We start from the raw sequence: 17,290 nt of genomic DNA on the forward strand, positions 1-17,290 counted from the left end.
TGGAAAAAAATCGATGTCTGCGTACCTCACTTCTAGAGTTCCGTGGCGCACTAAAATCATTTTTCTTTTCACAGATTCTTTTTTTCCTCGCGTGACGGACTTCGCCGAAAAGATCAGATCAGACTGCTTGTAGCCTACAAAATGAATCTTAAAGTCTACTACTTTATAACTGCACTTCTTATGTAAAAGTCTTTTTACTTCTGCTATTGTTTCCGATATAAATTAATCCTGAATATAGCCAGTTCTTTTCTTTACAGGCTTTTAAAAGGCTTGTGTATGTTTCAGTCATCAAACTAGCCTCTATCACCTTGAATTATAGTCCCTGTGAATGCATAAATATTTGTCTCTATGACGAGATCACTCAGCTGTTAGGTTCTTGTTTTTTCTTTTTCTATTTTTGGTGACGTCAGTGACGTAAGATAAGTTTAATAGACACATAACTCCCCATTGGTATAAATTATTACTGTGACATAACTTAAACGATCTGGTCTTGATATCCGTGAGTTGGAGCAGTTTTTCAGCACTTGTATTAGTTCGATCACGGAGAATGCATGTCCTGTCTCCCATGACGGTCTCCCCACATACCTTTCCAAGGAGATTGAAGGAATACAAAAGCGAGCAATGTGCATCATCTTTCCCTTTTGCTCATACAATAAGACATTGGCTGAATCAGGCCTAAATAAACTTCAGATCGCCGTCAAGAATTATTTGACAAACTACCCAATAAAATTATTCAGAGCGAAGAGAATAAGCTCAATGACCCTCTTCCTGCTCGTAACACAAGTACTTTGAACCTTAAAAATAAACGAAAGTTTAAGCGCGTGTTCAAGACAAAAAGATTTCTTAACAGTTTTATCACTTTTAATGCCCTTAAAGCCTAAACCTATTTTGATAGAATTTTAGATTTAATCGACATATTTCATTTATAACCAAAACAGAAAAACGTAAAAACGTAAAAACTTGCTTTAAACCACTGATAGTTCTATTTAATCTTACTATTGATATCATCTTTTGTAATAAGCGTGTAATTCAATTTCTAGTTGCAAAGCGATTGTGAATAAACTATGTATCTTTCATCTTTATCTTTTATCCTATGTTGGCGCCTGCGCGACACGTGACACGTGACGGTAGCACAGGGTGCGTGTTAAAAACGTGACGTAACTACGACGGTACTGTTTATTCATCACCCCATAGACGACTGGGTTTAGACAGCTATGGAGTCTTGTTAGTATATCTGCAACAAACCAAAGTTCTTCATAGGAAACATTTCTGAAATCCAACAGCATCCACGCGACTTGATTAGGCAACAACAACACCAAAAACAAGAACACAATTACTTCCACGGTTTTCAGTATTATCACACTCTCTCTTGTATTTTCTTCTCCTGGGATCCGTCTGTTAGTGAATAAATTGCTGTTTCTCGGAAACACTGGTCGATTTCTCATAAAAAGCCATATTCGTATGTAGCAAATTGCAGTAATCAGCAGCGGTAAAATATACTGTGCTGTGAGGAGTGAGACGGTGTATGCCTGGCGATGAGCAAGGGAAGGCCAATCTTCTTTACATTTGCCATCTTTTGTTATTTTACTAACAATAATGAGTGGAATAACGAAAATAAAAGCTGCCAGCCACACGAAGGACACCCATATTACTGCACCTCTTCGTTTTAGCTTTGGCCTCCAAGGATTTGTTACAACATGGCACCGATAGATCGCCATGGATGTGATGGTGAAAAGTCCTGCATTGTATCCGGTTGTAACAACAGTCAGATGTACTCTGCAGTTGTATGTTTCAGACGTAAGGCTGAAGTGTTGTAAAATAGAAACAGGCGAATCCGAACACAGCAAAACCAAATCTGCAATAGCCAGACTTGTAACAAATGTTCCATGAATTGTCTTCCTAGCGTTTCTCTCGTTAACTATGATAAGAACAAATATGTTTCCTACAAGCCCTATGATGAATACTGTTATGATAACTGCAACCTCGGTCCACCATTGCAGGTTCTTCTCCATTGCGGGGCTTAAAGAGTCGTGGTCAATGCGTCCGTTTTGTGGATCGTTTCTGCCCAAAACTTATTCACAGTACATGTGTCACGTTTTCAGTGCTGCAGCCACGCTCACAAACCTACAAGTATACCATCACTACAGTGTGTTCTACGCCCACAAAATAAGTTGCAAAACAAGTCAGGTAATGATACTATCTGTGAATAAGGAAGCGTAGATATGATAACTAGTAGATGAAGATTACAGAACGCAAGGATATTTCTGTTATCTCAGCTATTAACCAGACCCACAAACTCGTCAACAGCTAACCTTGCATCTTCAATGTTTGAACAGTGTTATACAGGCTTTTAACACATGGTGGTCGTAGCTAGTCTGGGTAAAAATCTTCACAATGGTTTCCGCAGGGTAGTCGGCCAAAAATGTCGCATGTGAATCATATTCACATAAAACGAATATTTGCGAAAAACTTCAAATTAATTAATAGTCTCTTTATCTTGGGTAAATTAATTTGGTTAAACCGGCAAAAAAAAAAAACATGTATTGCTTTTTTCACTTACAAAAGCTGTCGTTTTACTAGGTATCCTCCAGCGAGAAGAAGATTGTTTTTATAAATACGTACACAGACTGCCCATTTATAAAACATCCTTTAATTAGGTTGCCGATGCATATCAGTTTCGAACTTAAATGGTTGTTGCGTCTGCCTGTCGCAGCAGCTGCTGATGTACAGACAATTGAAAGTCCATTAAATTTGTAATATGGAAAGTGTTTATCTTGGTTATTATTCAAATGTTTGCGTCAAATCCCTTTTTAATGTTTTAATCATTAGATTTTTCATATAAATAAGTGACTTCTGCCCGCTCTATTTAGGCATTGGTAATAAATGATGCTTACCGAGTATCAATTTCATTCTAGAAAAAAATTGGCGAGTTGATCCTGCGTTTAAGTATTGGGAAACAATTGAATTATTTACCATGTCAAAAGTTTTAAGTTCACTATGAAAGTTATTGCAGAAACGACGGGAAGTTTCATGGTGCATATGAAGATTTGACATGAGAAAGTGTATTACTGACTAATATTTTACTGAGGAGAAAATGCTGCCATATTGAGTCTCCCGTGATATATCAAATTTCTTAGAATTTTTAGACACACTTAAGACTGAGCTTCATTACCGTAAACATCATCGTGCGGCAGTGTTTAAAGCGCGAAAAATAGAATGCCTTGAATTGTTTCTGCACAAAAATTACTCCCAAGCTTTCCACAAATGCGTCTCACGTATCTACATTATATAAAAACACACTCTACATATTTAGTTCATTTAACGAAATTTGAACTATGCAGAGATCAATTTCGGGAATACATCTTTAATGTGGGTACTCTCTCCTCTGTTCAGGTGAGGAAGGTCAAAAACAAATGGCCGCTGACGCATGAAGATGGAATTACGCGACAATGAAGATCCGACTGGGTTAGAGTTAAAATATAATTTGGGAGTGTAAAGATAACTTACATATATCTTGGCTCCACTTTTGCTATCGATGCATAATGTAACATGCATAGTGTATAATTTATCCTTAGAAAGTGAAACTGCGCAAATACCGCGTTGTCCGTAAATAACGTCGTCATGCAAATGTGACAAAATTGACGTTGGCTAACGTCCACAATGGCATGCGTGCAAAAGTGCGGTCAATTTTTACTGGCTTAACCCTCGAGAAAAGAAGGATAAAAGGATATTTGTGGATAAAGGCTGTGACATGTTGGTTACTTGCTTCGTTAGCTTCACGTAACATCCTGAATCTAGGTCGTGGAGCAAAGAGATACCAAAAGACCGCGGTGATATGGCTGAAAGTCTAACATTTTGTGGGTTTTAATAGCGTTCGGTAAACCCCAAGAGGAACATAGGGATAGTGATTACAGGAGGCCAAAGAGCTACCTCAAAGATCTATCGGAGCCGACAACCTACCGCCCTTTGTTACCGTTTGCCCAGTACTAAGGAACGCGGGCTCACAAATTGTTTGTTGGTGCTAGTCATGTGCTCTTACGTAACGTATTGACTAATTTCTGTAAAGATGTCGGACCAAGACATGTCTCCTCTGCATCGTTAAAAGCCCTGTCGTGCATGTACGGATTTCGATTCATGGATGAATCAAGGGAATAGAAACAAATGTACAACGGTAAGGTCTTTAGATCATCACAAAATCAATAGAATCCGAACTACAACATATTTGAAAGAAGAACATCATTACGACGTGATGGAGAAATTATGTTACATCACCTGGGTTGCATCATGTGTTATTCGATTGCCCCAAATTTTAGGTGGCAATGATAAGCTCCTCTCAGAAATCTTGAATAATCCTTTAATTTTAATTTTTAACCCAATTCTCATCAGAAGCTATTTCATATCACTGAAAGCGTTTCCATAGTATTATGCGAGCGCATGCATAACTACCGGAGTGGGTGACTGTCGATTTTGTTAGGAAATTACGGTTCCACTCAAATAGCCTTCGGTTGCTCATTAACCTTTCCAAGGATAGTGAACAGTTAATATTCATTCAAGCATAATCGTAACTATTAATAAGACACTGTTAAGACCTGTTAAACAGATGCCTAACTACATTGATCAGTATTATTCCCTTTCCGTGCTACTCGAGCTAGATACAGTAGCATAACACCTCCAACTTGTTATTTTAGGGCCTCTCATGGTCTTTGTGGTCAGAGTGTAGAGTTCAATGACAACCTCTTGTTTTCCCCCTCCCTCCCCTTCCTCCTGACATACTTTCTGGTTTCCTTCTTCCCTACACACTCCTCTCCCTTCGTCTCCCCACTCCCCCCGTCATCTTTCCTGTCACCCCTCCCAGTCATCCCTTCCTTTAAACTTCTCTCCTTACAGATTTCCTTTTTCATCTTTCCTTTTCTAATGTTTTTCACTTTCTAGTATTATGAAATTATCTCCTTTCACTAGTTGCATGTTTTTATTCATTTTTTTTTAACAGAGTTATAGCAAGAACTCATCTCAAAGCCATGACTCAGCATCTCAGGATGAATCCAGTATAGAGTGTCCCCTTGATAGGCCGATCAACATGGAACTTTCTTCACACAATGGCTGCTTATTATCCACACAATACTTCCCAACAACAACAAAATGACATGGCTGGTTTTGTAAAAATATTTTCCAAATTTTATCACTGTGAAGACTGTGCTTCACATCTTAGAGAAAGGTAAGTTTTAGCGCAGCAATACAGGCATTAGATTTTTCATTTGACTGAAAATTGTGTACTGTTTATCGTGATTTTTTTTTCATTCAGGTTACAAACTCACCCCCATGACATAAGCAACAGATACAGTTTTTGTCAGTGGATGTGCCATGTGCTTAATGAAGTGAACAAGAGGCTTGGAAAAAAAGAATTTGATTATTCAAAGGTTGATGAGCGATGGCTTGATGGTTGGAAAGATGGATCATGCCACTAATCAATATATATAGCATGACAATATGATTGGTCATCAGTGTTTTTGATCATCTATTCATTTTCTACAGAAAAACGATCAGTCACGGTGGTGGTCGCGGGAAATCCGGATGTTTCTAAAGGTGAATTTTCTAACGTTAGTCGTTCGTCAGAGATAAGAGACATGTTACTGCAGTCTGATCCCAACGCTTTCTTCTCTGCGGGAACCGGTCAGACTCAACTTAACATTTCGTGTTTTAGGACTGTTTGACGATGTGAAGAGCATTTCTAACTCGAATATAAACTACACAAAAGAGTATTGTTTAAAAAAAATACTTAATGCTCGTTTGCTAAAGTATAAAAGCGGCACAGTGATTACTTCACTGAACATGTGAAAACCTGTTCTCGAGCAAACGAGGTCTAAGGTTCGTGTAAACAATAATAGATCATCAATTGTTTTAACTGGGTTATGTGTTGACATTTTTTTTGTCAACTCAGACAGCGGATGGTGCAGAACCTTAGTTTACACGTAACTTTCCGCATGCTCATCTTCATGGTTTTGTTAAGGAGATCATCTCAAATAGGCCCAATGTGATGCCTTTGAGAACACGTTAGAGCAGAAAAAATGAAAGAATGTTCCACAAAATGCAATGTAGTCCTCAAATTCAAGAAGATGGACACGGCACGTTATGTGGAGCAAATATTTGCTTTTCATGTCGATTCGAAACCACAACGACATTTGTGTTTTGGTTCAATATCGACGACGTGTAATTAATTAGACCACAACTACTGGTAGTATGTAGTGATGATTTTTATTCCCTTCCATTCAAATGTCATCACAAAACCACATAAAAAATATAATCTTGAGAAGTGTGCGCTAAATTTTTCTAGCAAATATACAGTCAGTTAACTCTTATGAGGACCATGAATTTAAACTTGGGAAAATTAAAAAATAAAAAGATGAAATCCATTTTGCAATCTGATGTTATGGAATCCATAATTAGAATGTTCTTTTCTATACAAGAGACACTGAACGACTCGCTAATCACTTCCAATTACTTGGTCAGACAGAACCGCCGACCGGCAGTGCCACCGACAAAAGCCATAAAACCTTCAATGAATCATTTTTAAGACAGATACAGAGAGAAACAATAATCAGATTGACATGCAGATCTAATTTCAGAAGGCTGAAGGACGAATAAACATCTAGATCACTTTTTTAATGACGTCAATAGTTCAGTATCTTTCTGTTCAGTCGTAAGCCAATATCAATACCGTGACATCTCGCCGATCGGCGGTTACCGTAACTCGGCGACATTGAGCTTAGAGCTCAGTCATTATTTTTAAGCTGAAAGACTGACATGGGAAGAAGTAAATTAACCCCAGATCGTGCCTTTATTGAAGAGCAGTTGTTAGAATTGTTTGCACCAAGGTTCGAGGAAAGCTGCGACGGTCTGGGGACAAGTTGACTAACTATAAAACATTGGTGAGTTAAAAATCGTTGATTATTGTATCACTTCTCAAAATGTCTTTTTAATGAGAAACGAGAAAGTACCGCAGCCCCTTGCTTTTTTAAACCGAATGTGTGAACCTACTTTTCAGTGCCGCGGGAACAGTGAGTTCTAAATGAGCCTTTTAAAATGGAAAGAAGTTACTTCCTTTTCATTTACAATCCTTTCGCTTTACAGGAGTCTAATGCCAACTTCAAATGGAAAAAATCGAACAAAATAGAAAAATCTTCTTCATCTTTTTTTTTTTCTTTTTCTGCTCTTTGGTTCTTGGTTTATTTGTTTCTTGTTTAGCTTTGTTGATTTTGTCGTTTTTTTTGTTTGCTTTTTTTTTTTATCAAATTGACTTTCTTATTCAAAACTCAGTTCGTGGGATCTTTACTTCGAAACACTTGTGCAGAGTATAATTGTTCAGTGGCCAAATCCAACTAGACTCGTTTAGCTTCTCTACGTAATTTTCATCTCTAACATCACCTGGAAAATCATTACCAAACGTAACACGAAGTTTAGTTGCAATATCCGACGCCTCTCGTGAAAGAAATTCGTAGCTATGAAGAAAAGATAGAGTCTACGGCCAATGTTTACGTAGAAATTCTTTGATAATTCAGGAAACACTTGGCAAAATAGGAAACGCAATATGGGGGCTCTCAATGGCGTAATGGCCTTTAAGGCTAATGGTTAAAATTTCTGCCATTATACGGCTAACGGAACTTCCTTCTCTTTTGATCAAATGAAAAATTTTTACGGTTAACTTTTTTTTACGATCAAAGGTTAAAATTTATCAATTTTTACGCCTAACGGCTAAATTGTTTGGCCGTTCTACGGCTAGCCTTTAACACCATCGAGGCCTTCATTAGATAGTCGTGCAACTCAATTAAATCCCAGTTTCCCCCGTCTTCTCATTTCCAAGATCAATATACATGTGAAAACGTGAAAACCTGTTCTCGAGCAAACGAGGTCTAAGGTTCGTGTAAACAATAAAAGATCATCGATTGTTTTAACTGGCTTATGTGTTGACATTTTTTTTTTGTCAACTCAGAAAGTGGATGGCGCAGAACTTTAGTTTACACGTAACTTTCCGCATGCTAATCTTCTTGGTTTTGTTAAGGAGATCACCTCGAATAGGCCCAATGTGATCCCTTTGAAAACACGTTAAAGCAGAAAAATGTTTATTAACAAGAGAGGCTTATCCTCTCTCGATGTTAATTACTCCAAGAATCGACAAGCTTGGGCAGACCAAATAAAACAGAACTTCATAGAACCTATGATTTACTTAGCGTAGAATGTTTATTCTGTACACTAAGTTAAAAACATTATTAACAATTTCTTTCCTTGTTATTTTCAGATCTGATTTGCTCATCTTCAGCAAAGAATTGGTTTCAAAAACACCATGTCGCTTTTCACTGACACAGAAGCGGCGGAAATCAGCCTTCGCGTGGCCTTCTCGTTTCTTGTGCTAATCACCCTCGTCGGTAACTCTCTGGTCTGTCTTGTTGTCCTGAGAAACCGGCTGATGAGAAGCGCCATGAACTATTTGTTGGTGAATCTCGCCTGCGCCGATATGGTGGTAGCTATATTTGTGATCCCTCGATATATCCCAATTCACACGTACGAACACCCCATGGGGCATACCGGGGACTACCTCTGCAAGTTCCTAACCGGAGGGAATCTGGTATGGACCGGGGGTGTGGTATCTGTGGTATCACTGATTGCTGTTGCAGTTGAAAGATATTTTGCTGTGTTGTACCCACACGACAAGAAAAAACGCATCACAAAAGCCAAACTCAAATTCATCATACCTGCTTGTTGGCTGTTTTCAATCTTCTGGAATATTCCAGTATATGTGTTGGTGAAACACAACGAGGATTTAGATTTTTGCCTCGAGGATTGGCCCTCTGATTGGTATTTGAATGCCTATAGCCTTGGATGGCTCATTGTAGTCGGAATTTTACCGTTGTCTATTATGACGCTTCTTTACAGCCGAGTGGTTTTTAAACTCTGGGTCACAAGTTCGCAACCGGTAGAGCAATCACAGCGCGCCGTCATCAAGTCACGCAAATGGTCTTGACCGTGACAGTTGTTTGCGCAGTATGTTGGCTTCCCAATCTCATTGCCTATGTTCTTGATTTCTATGGGTTAAACTCTCAAGGCGACATAGTTCACACGACAACCGTTGTCCTAGTAACTTTAAACTCAGCTGTTAATCCGATCATCTACTGTTTTCAGAGCAGACAGTTTAGGAGATGTGTCAAGGTACTATTGTTTTCTCCATGTTTGGTGCGGCGAACTGCAACTGTAGGACCCGCCTAGAATTTCGGATACACTGGAAGGAATCATGAGGCTCCTGAAGAATTGAAGATGGTTTTTTCACCTGAAAAATCTAAAGGGAAAGAGTAAAACTTAGTTCATGAACTAAGAGAAGTCGTCCTGAAACAAGCATCCTCCCAGTGACATATTTCACAGCCTAAATTTAGTTCGAAGTTATACTGCGCAGCTATTTTAAGAACGGTGTCTCATTAACCATACGTAATAAGTTACAATAGGCTTTGATTTTTTACCAAAGCAATTCCAGAAAAGACATGATCATCTTACAAAAATCAGTTTTTATAGGCCGCAAGAGGCATTGAACTCGACTTTACAGCGCTGAGTCGGTTGAAAATGATTAGAATAAACTAAGACATGAGAGATTAATTTGAGTTTCACTGGGCTAAGGACAATGTTTAAAGGTCAGGCAGTTGGAAACACGATTTTCTTAAGTTATTCTTGAATCTCTTGTTTCACAATTGTTTTAAAAAAAATGTCAAAAATAAGTGGCCCGTCGGCAGGGAGACTGAGGCGAAAGGTGATAGCTTTTGTAACGAAGTAAGATTAGTTCTTGAAAAGATATTGAAAAGAAAAATGAATGAATTATTCCTTAGTTTATACAGAGAACTCCTTGCTATGAACTCATGAGCCCTTTGTATTTAATTGAGTCGTATAGCCCCGCTTTTCCATTTTAGAGAATCAATCCACATCCGGGCCTTAAGGCAATTTATTATAAATGCCACTCCCCTCCACCGATGTGCCATTTCATCATGAAACAGGAAAATCAAAGCTTCGATATTGAACTCTAAGGAATATTTATATAAAATGACTCTAATGTAGTTACAATTTGCGTTCATTCAGTTTTTTGGTAACACTTCGGTTGAAAATAATATCTTATTTAGCCCTTATCAACAGATGTAACTGAAATATACTAATCGATGAGTTAATTTTATTTGGAAAGTTAAAGAAATAACTCATATTGAAACCAAATTTAACTCAACAAAAATTATGTACATTTAAGATATAAGACAAGAAGGTTGACAATTAAGTTCTCATATATACGCTTGTCTAAATTTGCTAAGCCAGACGAGCGCATATTAGTAAATACATTAGATAACGGTATTACATTGCTTTCCGCCGGAAAGCAATGTAATACCGTTCAAATTATGAACAAGTTAATGCCATGATGGTGCTTATGTCAAAGATAAGAACTTCGAGTGATCGTTACAAATACTACACAAGTCGCGCACACTTTTCAATCAGGTTTCAGGAGGTGTAGACAACGAGCAGTCCCCCCCTTTTCGCCGAAGTCCATCGCGCAAGTAAAGGAATAAAATCAGTGGAAAAAAATTGATGTCTGCGTACCTCACTTCTAGAGTTCCGTGGCGCACTAAAATTATTTTTCTTTTCACAGATTCTTTTTTCCTCGCGTGATGGACTTCGCCGAAAAGATCAGACTGCTTGTAGTCTACAAAATGAATCTTAACATCTACTACTTTATAACTGCACTTCTTATGTAAAAGTCTTTTTACTTCTGCTATTGTTTCCGATATAAATTAATCCTGAATATAGCCAGTAATTTCCTTTACAGGCTTTTAAAAAGCTTGTGTATGTTTCAGTCATCAAACTGGCCTCTATCACCTTGAATTATAGTCCCTGTGAATGCATAAATATTTGTCTCTATGACGAGATCACTCAGCTGTTAGGTTCTTGTTTTTTCTTTTTCTATTTTTGGTGACGTCAGTGACGTAAGATTAGTTTAATAGACACATAACTCCCCATTGGTATAAATTATTACTGTGACATAACTTAAACGATCTGGTCTTGATATCCGTGAGTTGGAGCAGTTTTTCAGCACTTGTATTAGTCCGATCACGAAGCACGCATGTCCTGTCTCCCATGATGGTCTCCCCACATACCTTCCCAACGAGATTGAAGGAGTACAAAAGCGAGCAATGCGCATCATCTTTCCCTTTTGCTCATACAATGGGACATCGGCTGAATCAGGCCTAAATAAACTTCAGATCGCCGTCAGGAATTATTTGACAAACTACCCAATAAAATTATTCAGAGCGAAGAGAATAAGCTCCATGACCTTCTTCCTGCTCGTAACACAAGTACTTTGAACCTTAAAAATAAACGGAAGTTTAAGCGCGTGTTCAAGACAAAACGATTTCTTAATAGTTTTATCACTTTTAATGCCCTTAAAGCCTAAACCTATTTTGATAGAATTTTAGATTTAATCGACATATTTCATTTATAACCAAAACAGATGTAAAAACAAATTTTCGTATAAACTTGCTTTAAACCACTGATAGTTCTATTTAATGCTACTATTGATATCATTTTTTGTAATAAGCGTGTAATTCAATTTCTAGTTGCAAAGCGAATGTGAATAAACTATGTATCTTTCATCTTTATCTTTTATCCTATGTTGGCGCCTGCGCGACACGTGACACGTGACGGTAGCACAGGGTGCGTGTTAGAAACGTGACGTAACTACGACGGTACTGTTTATTCATCACCCCATAGACGACTGGGTTTAGACAGCTATGGAGTCTTGTTAGTATATCTGCAACAAACCAAAGTTCTTCATAGGAAACATTTCTGAAATCCAACAGCATCCACGCGACTTGATTAGGCAACAACAACACCAAAAACAAGAACACAATTACTGCCACGGTTTTCAGTATTATCACACTCTCTCTTGTATTTTCTTCTCCTGGGATCCGTCTGTTAGTGAATAAATTGCTGTTTCTCGGAAACACCGGTCGATTTCTCATGAAAAGCCATATTCGTATGTAGCAAATTGCTATTATCAGCAGCGGTAAAATATACTGTGCTGTGAGGAGTGAGACGGTGTATGCCTGGCGATGAGCAAGGGAAGGCCAATCTTCCATACATTTGCCATCTTTTGTTATTTTACCAACAACAGTGAGTGGAATAACAAAAATAAAAGCTGCCAGCCACACGAAAGACACCCATATTACTGCACCTCTTCGTTTTAGCTTTGGCCTCCAAGGATTTGTTACAACATGGCACCGATAGATCGCCATGGATGTAATGGTGAAAAGTCCTGCATTGTATCCGGTTGTAACAATAGTCAGATGTACTCTGCAGCTGTATGTTTCAGACGTAAGGCTGAAGTGTTGTAAAATAGAAACAGGCGAATCCGAACACAGCAAAACCAAATCTGCAATAGCCAGACTTATAACAAATGTTCCATGAATTGTCTTCCTAGCGTTTCTCTGATGAACTGTGATAAGAACAAGTATGTTTCCTACAAGCCCTATGATGAATACTGTTATGATAACTGCAACCTCGGTCCACCATTGCAGGTTCTTCTCCATGGCAGGGCTTAAAGAGTCGTGGTCAATGCGTCCATTTTGTGAATCGTTTCTGGCCAGAACTTATTCACGGTACATGTGTCACGTTTTCAGTGCTGCAGCCACGCTCACAAACCTACGAGTATACCATTACTACAATGTGTTCTACGCCCACAAAATAAGTTGCAAAACAAGTCAGTTAATGATACTATCTGTGAATAAGGAAGTGTAGATATGATAACTGGTAGATGTAGATTACAGAACACAAGGATATTTCTGTTATCTCAGCTATTAACCAGACCCACAATGTTTGAACAGCGTTATACAGGCTTTTAACACATGGTGAGTCCAAAGTATTTTTTCACCTTTTCAGTTCGTTGCTAGTTTGGGTAAAATCTTCACAATGGTTGCCGCAGGGAAGTCGGCCAAAAATGTTGCGCGTGAATCATATTCACATGAAACGAATATTTGTGAAAAAAATTCAAATTAATTACTAGTCTCTTTATCTTGGGCAAATTAATTTGGTTAAACCGGCTTGCGCGAAAAATACATGTATTGCTTTTCCCACTTACAAAAGCTGTCGTTTTACTACGTATCCTCCAGCGAGAAGAAGATTGTTATTATAAATACGTACACAGACTGCCCATTTATAAAACATCCCTTAATTAGGTTGCCGATGCATATCAGTTTCGAACTTAAGTGGTTGTTGCGTCTACCTGTCGCAGCAGCTGCTGATGTACAGACAATTGAAAGTCCTATTAATTTGTAATGTGGAAAGTGTTCATCTTGGTTACTAGTCAAAAGTTTGCGTCAAATCCTTTTTTAGTGTTTTAATCATTAGATTTGTTATACAAATAAGTGACTTTTGCCTGCTCTATTTAGCCGGTGGTAATAGATGATGCTTGCCGAGTATTAATTTCATTCAAGAAAATGACGGCGTCTAAGTGTTGGGACACAATTGAATTATTTACCATGTGAAAAGTTTTAGGTTCACGATAAAAGTTACTGCAGAAACGACGGGAAGTTTCATGGTGCATATGAAGATTTTAAATACTGAGGTGAAAATGCTGCCATATTGAGTCGCCCGTGATATATCAAATTTCTTAGAATTTTCAGACACACTTAAGACTGAGCTTCATTTTCTTCTATTGTTAACTACCGAAAGCTTTTTTTTTTAATTTTTTCTACCCCTTAAAAACCATAGAAGCTGGAAAAAAGCAGCTACACCCAGCTTTAGTCGATTGCTAGACCAATTAAAAGAGCCTGTATTTAACATGACGTTTTAATAGCCACTACATTTAGTCAATATTTGAGCACGCTATTGTGAAGAAGTGACAGCTTGTTCCCATCTGTAAGCATAGTAATCAATTTTATTGACGCCCCCTTTAATTTTCTCAAGCGAACATTGTCTTCATAATTTGCTTTTCTCAGTTTCGCTTTGCAATCAGCTCTGTTCAACAGTTCCCTGTAACACCAGAACATTTTATATTTTACACATTCTACAAAAGGTAAGCAGATCAAGAATGAGTAATCAAAAATTTAAAGTATTTTCTTGCTACAGAATTTGTTTGTTCTAGAAAAGCAAGCTGGTGTATTTGTATAATAAAACTTGCGTGATGCTTAAAGGAGCTTGACGTTAATGAGATCCACTTCGAGAGAAGCCTTGTAGTTAACAGCTTCAGCATACTACTTTTCAAAAATGTAAAAATATCTATTGGTGTCTAAAACAACACAGCGGCCAAATGTGCAAATGAGGTCAATTTTTGACGCCAGCCGCGCTTTACTTTCCGGAGAAAAAGCCCAATGTAAATTGTCCACCGTGAAAATTTTCTAAAGGTGGCTTTTCTTTTTCGTCAGAGCTAAGACAAATGTTACAGCAGTCTGATTCAAACGCTTCTCTTCTTTGCGGGAACTGGTCGGACTCAACTTAACATTTCGTGTTTCAGGACTGTTTGACGATGTGGAGAGCATCTCTAACTCGAATATAAATTACACAAAGAGTATTGTTTAATAAATACTAAATGCTGAAGTATAAAAGCGGCACAGTGATTACTTCACTGAACATGAGAAAACCCGTTCTCGAGCAAAGGAGCTCTAAGGTTCGTGTAAACAAAAATAAATCATCAATTTTTTTAACTGGTTTATGTGTTGAAATTTTTTTTGTCAACTCAGACAGCGGATGGCGCAGAACCTTAGTTTACACGTAACTTTCCGCATGCTAATCTTCTTGGTTTTGTTAAGGTGATGCCTTTGGAAACACGTTAGAGCAGAAAAATTTTTTTTAACAAGAGAGCCTTATCCTCTCTTGATGTTAATTATCCCATGAATCGACCAAATAAAACAGAACTTCATAGAACCCATGATTTACTTAGCGTAGAATGTTTATTCTGAACACTAAGGCAAAAACATTATTAACCATTCGTTTCCTTGTTATTTTCAGATCTGATTTGCTCAGCAAAGTATTGGTTTCAAAAACACCATGTCGCTTTTCACTGAAACAGAAGAGGCGGAAATCAGCCTTCGTGTGGCTTTCTCGTTTCTTGTGCTAATCAGCCTCGTCAGTAACTCTCTGGTCTGTCTTGTTGTCCTGAGAAACCGGCTAATGAGAAGCGCCATGAATTATTTGTTGGTGAATCTCGCCTGCGCAGATATGGTGGTAGCTATATTTGTGATCCCTCGGTATATCCTAATTCACACGTACCAACACCCGACGGGGCACACCGGGGACTACCTCTGCAAGTTCCTAACCGGAGGGAACCTGTTATGGACCGGGGCCGTGGTCTCGGTGGTATCACTGATTGCTGTTGCAGTTGAAAGATATTTTGCGGTGTTGTACCCACACGACGAGAAAAAACGTATCACAAAGGCTAAACTTAAATTCATCATACCTGCCTGTTGGCTGTTATCAATCCTCTGGAATCTTCCAGTATATGTGATGAAAAAATACAACGAGGATTTAGATTTTTGCCTCGAGGATTGGCCCTCTGGTTGGTATTTGAATGCTTATAGCCTTGGATGGCTCATTGTAGTCGGAATTTTACCGTTGTCTGTTATGACGCTTCTTTACAGCCGAGTGGTTTTTAAACTCTGGGTCACAAGTTCGCAACCGGTAGAACAATCACAGCGCGCCGTCATCAAGTCACGCAAACGTGTCACGAAAATGGTCTTGACCGTGACAGTTGTTTGCGCAGTATGTTGGCTTCCCTGTCTCATTGCCTATGTTCTTGATTTATATGGATTAAACTCTGCAGGCGACATAGTTCACACGATAACCGTTGTCCTAGTAACTTTAAACTCAGCTGTTAACCCGATCATCTACTGTTTTCAGAGCAGACAGTTTAGGAGATGTGTCAAGGTACTTTTGCTTTCTCCATGTTCGATGCGGCGAACTGCAACTGTAGGACCCGCCTAGAATTTCGGATACACTGGAAGAAACCGTGAGGCTCCTGAAGAATTGAAGATGGTTTTTTCACCTGAAAAATCTAAAGGGAAAGAGTAAAACTTAGTTCATGAACTAAGAGAAGTCGTCCTGAAACAAGCATCCTCCCAGTGACATATTTCACAGTCTATATTTAATTCGAAGTCATACTGCGCAGCAATTTTAAGAACGGTGTCTCACTAACCATACGTAATAAGTTACAATAGGCTTTGATTTTTAGCCAAAGCAATTCCAGAAAAGACTGATCATGTTACGAAAAACAGTTTTTATAGGCCGCAAGAGGACTTGAACTCAACTTTACAGCGCTGAGTCGGGTACAATGATTGGAATAAACTAAGATATAAGAGACTAATTTGAGTTTCACCGGACTAAAGACAACGTTTAAAGGTCAGGCTGTCAGAAACACGATTTTCTTAAGTTATTCTCTTGTTTCACACTTGTTTTAAAAAATGTTAACCAAGAAAAAATTAGTGGCCCGTCGGCAGGGAGACTGTGGCGAAAGGTGATAGCTTTTGTAACTAAGTAAGATTAGTTCATGAAAAGATATTGAAAAGAAAAATGAATGAATTATTCATCAGTTTATACAGGGAAATCCTTGCTATGAACTCATGAGCCCTTTGTATTTAATTGAGTTGTATAGCCCCGCTTTTAGAGAATCAATCCACATCCGGGCCTTAAGGCAATTTATTATAAATGCCACTCCCCTCCACCGATGCGCCATTTCATTATGAAACAGGAAATAAAAGCTTCAATATTTAACTCTAAGGAATATTTATATAACATGACTGTAATGTAGTTACAATTTGCGTTCATTCAGTTTTTTGGTAACACTTCGGTTGAAAATAATATCTTATTTAGCCCTTATCAACAGATGTAACTGAAATATACGAATCAATAAGTTAATTTTATTTGGAAAGTTAAAGAAATAACTCATATTGAAACCAAATTTAACTCAACAAAAATTATGTACATTTAAGATATAAGAAAAGAAGGTTGACAATCAAGTTCTCATATATACGCTTGCCTAAATTTGCTGAGCCAGACGAGCGCATATTAGTAAATACATTAGAGAACCGTACTGCATTGCTTTCCGATTATGAACAAGTTAATGCCATGATGGTGCAAATGTCAAAGATAAGAACTTCGAGTGATCGTTACAAATACTACACAAGTCGCGCACACTTTTCAATCAGGTTTCAGGAGGAATAGACAACGAGCAGTCCCTCCTTTTCGCCGAAGTCCATCGCGCAAGTAAAGGAATAAAATCAGTGGA

General features: G+C 38.2%; 4 protein-coding genes and 1 pseudogene across 4 annotated transcripts; 3 read left to right on the forward strand and 2 right to left on the reverse strand.

Moving 5' to 3' along the window:
• Positions 1-985: 985 nt before the first annotated feature.
• On the reverse strand, positions 986-2,100 carry LOC113674809 (neuropeptide FF receptor 1). The gene has a single exon (XM_089185446.1). The coding sequence runs from the start codon at positions 2,010-2,012 to the stop codon at positions 1,092-1,094; it is 921 nt and encodes a 306-aa protein (XP_089041572.1). The 5' UTR covers positions 2,013-2,100; the 3' UTR covers positions 986-1,091.
• Positions 2,101-4,046: 1,946 nt separating this feature from the next.
• Positions 4,047-5,906, forward strand: LOC113674756 (FAD-linked sulfhydryl oxidase ALR-like). The gene is made up of 3 exons (XM_089185447.1): positions 4,047-4,171; positions 4,991-5,215; positions 5,303-5,906. The coding sequence occupies exons 2-3, from the start codon at positions 5,097-5,099 to the stop codon at positions 5,463-5,465; spliced, it is 282 nt and encodes a 93-aa protein (XP_089041573.1). The 5' UTR covers positions 4,047-4,171; positions 4,991-5,096; the 3' UTR covers positions 5,466-5,906.
• Positions 5,907-8,115: 2,209 nt separating this feature from the next.
• LOC149039366 (pyroglutamylated RF-amide peptide receptor-like) lies at positions 8,116-9,635 on the forward strand (annotated as a pseudogene).
• A 2,046-nt stretch (positions 9,636-11,681) lies between these two features.
• Positions 11,682-12,602, reverse strand: LOC149039367 (neuropeptide FF receptor 1-like). The gene has a single exon (XM_089185450.1). It carries the CDS (start codon positions 12,600-12,602, stop codon positions 11,682-11,684), a length of 921 nt encoding a protein of 306 aa, XP_089041576.1.
• Positions 12,603-14,008: 1,406 nt separating this feature from the next.
• On the forward strand, positions 14,009-16,598 carry LOC149039368 (QRFP-like peptide receptor). Its single transcript, XM_089185449.1, has 2 exons — positions 14,009-14,086; positions 15,019-16,598. The coding sequence occupies exon 2, from the start codon at positions 15,058-15,060 to the stop codon at positions 15,988-15,990; it is 933 nt and encodes a 310-aa protein (XP_089041575.1). The 5' UTR covers positions 14,009-14,086; positions 15,019-15,057; the 3' UTR covers positions 15,991-16,598.
• Positions 16,599-17,290: the final 692 nt, after the last annotated feature.

Source organism: Pocillopora damicornis, chromosome 10, assembly GCF_964200805.1.
Source record: "Pocillopora damicornis chromosome 10, jaPocDami1.2, whole genome shotgun sequence".
NCBI lineage: Eukaryota > Metazoa > Cnidaria > Anthozoa > Scleractinia > Pocilloporidae > Pocillopora > Pocillopora damicornis.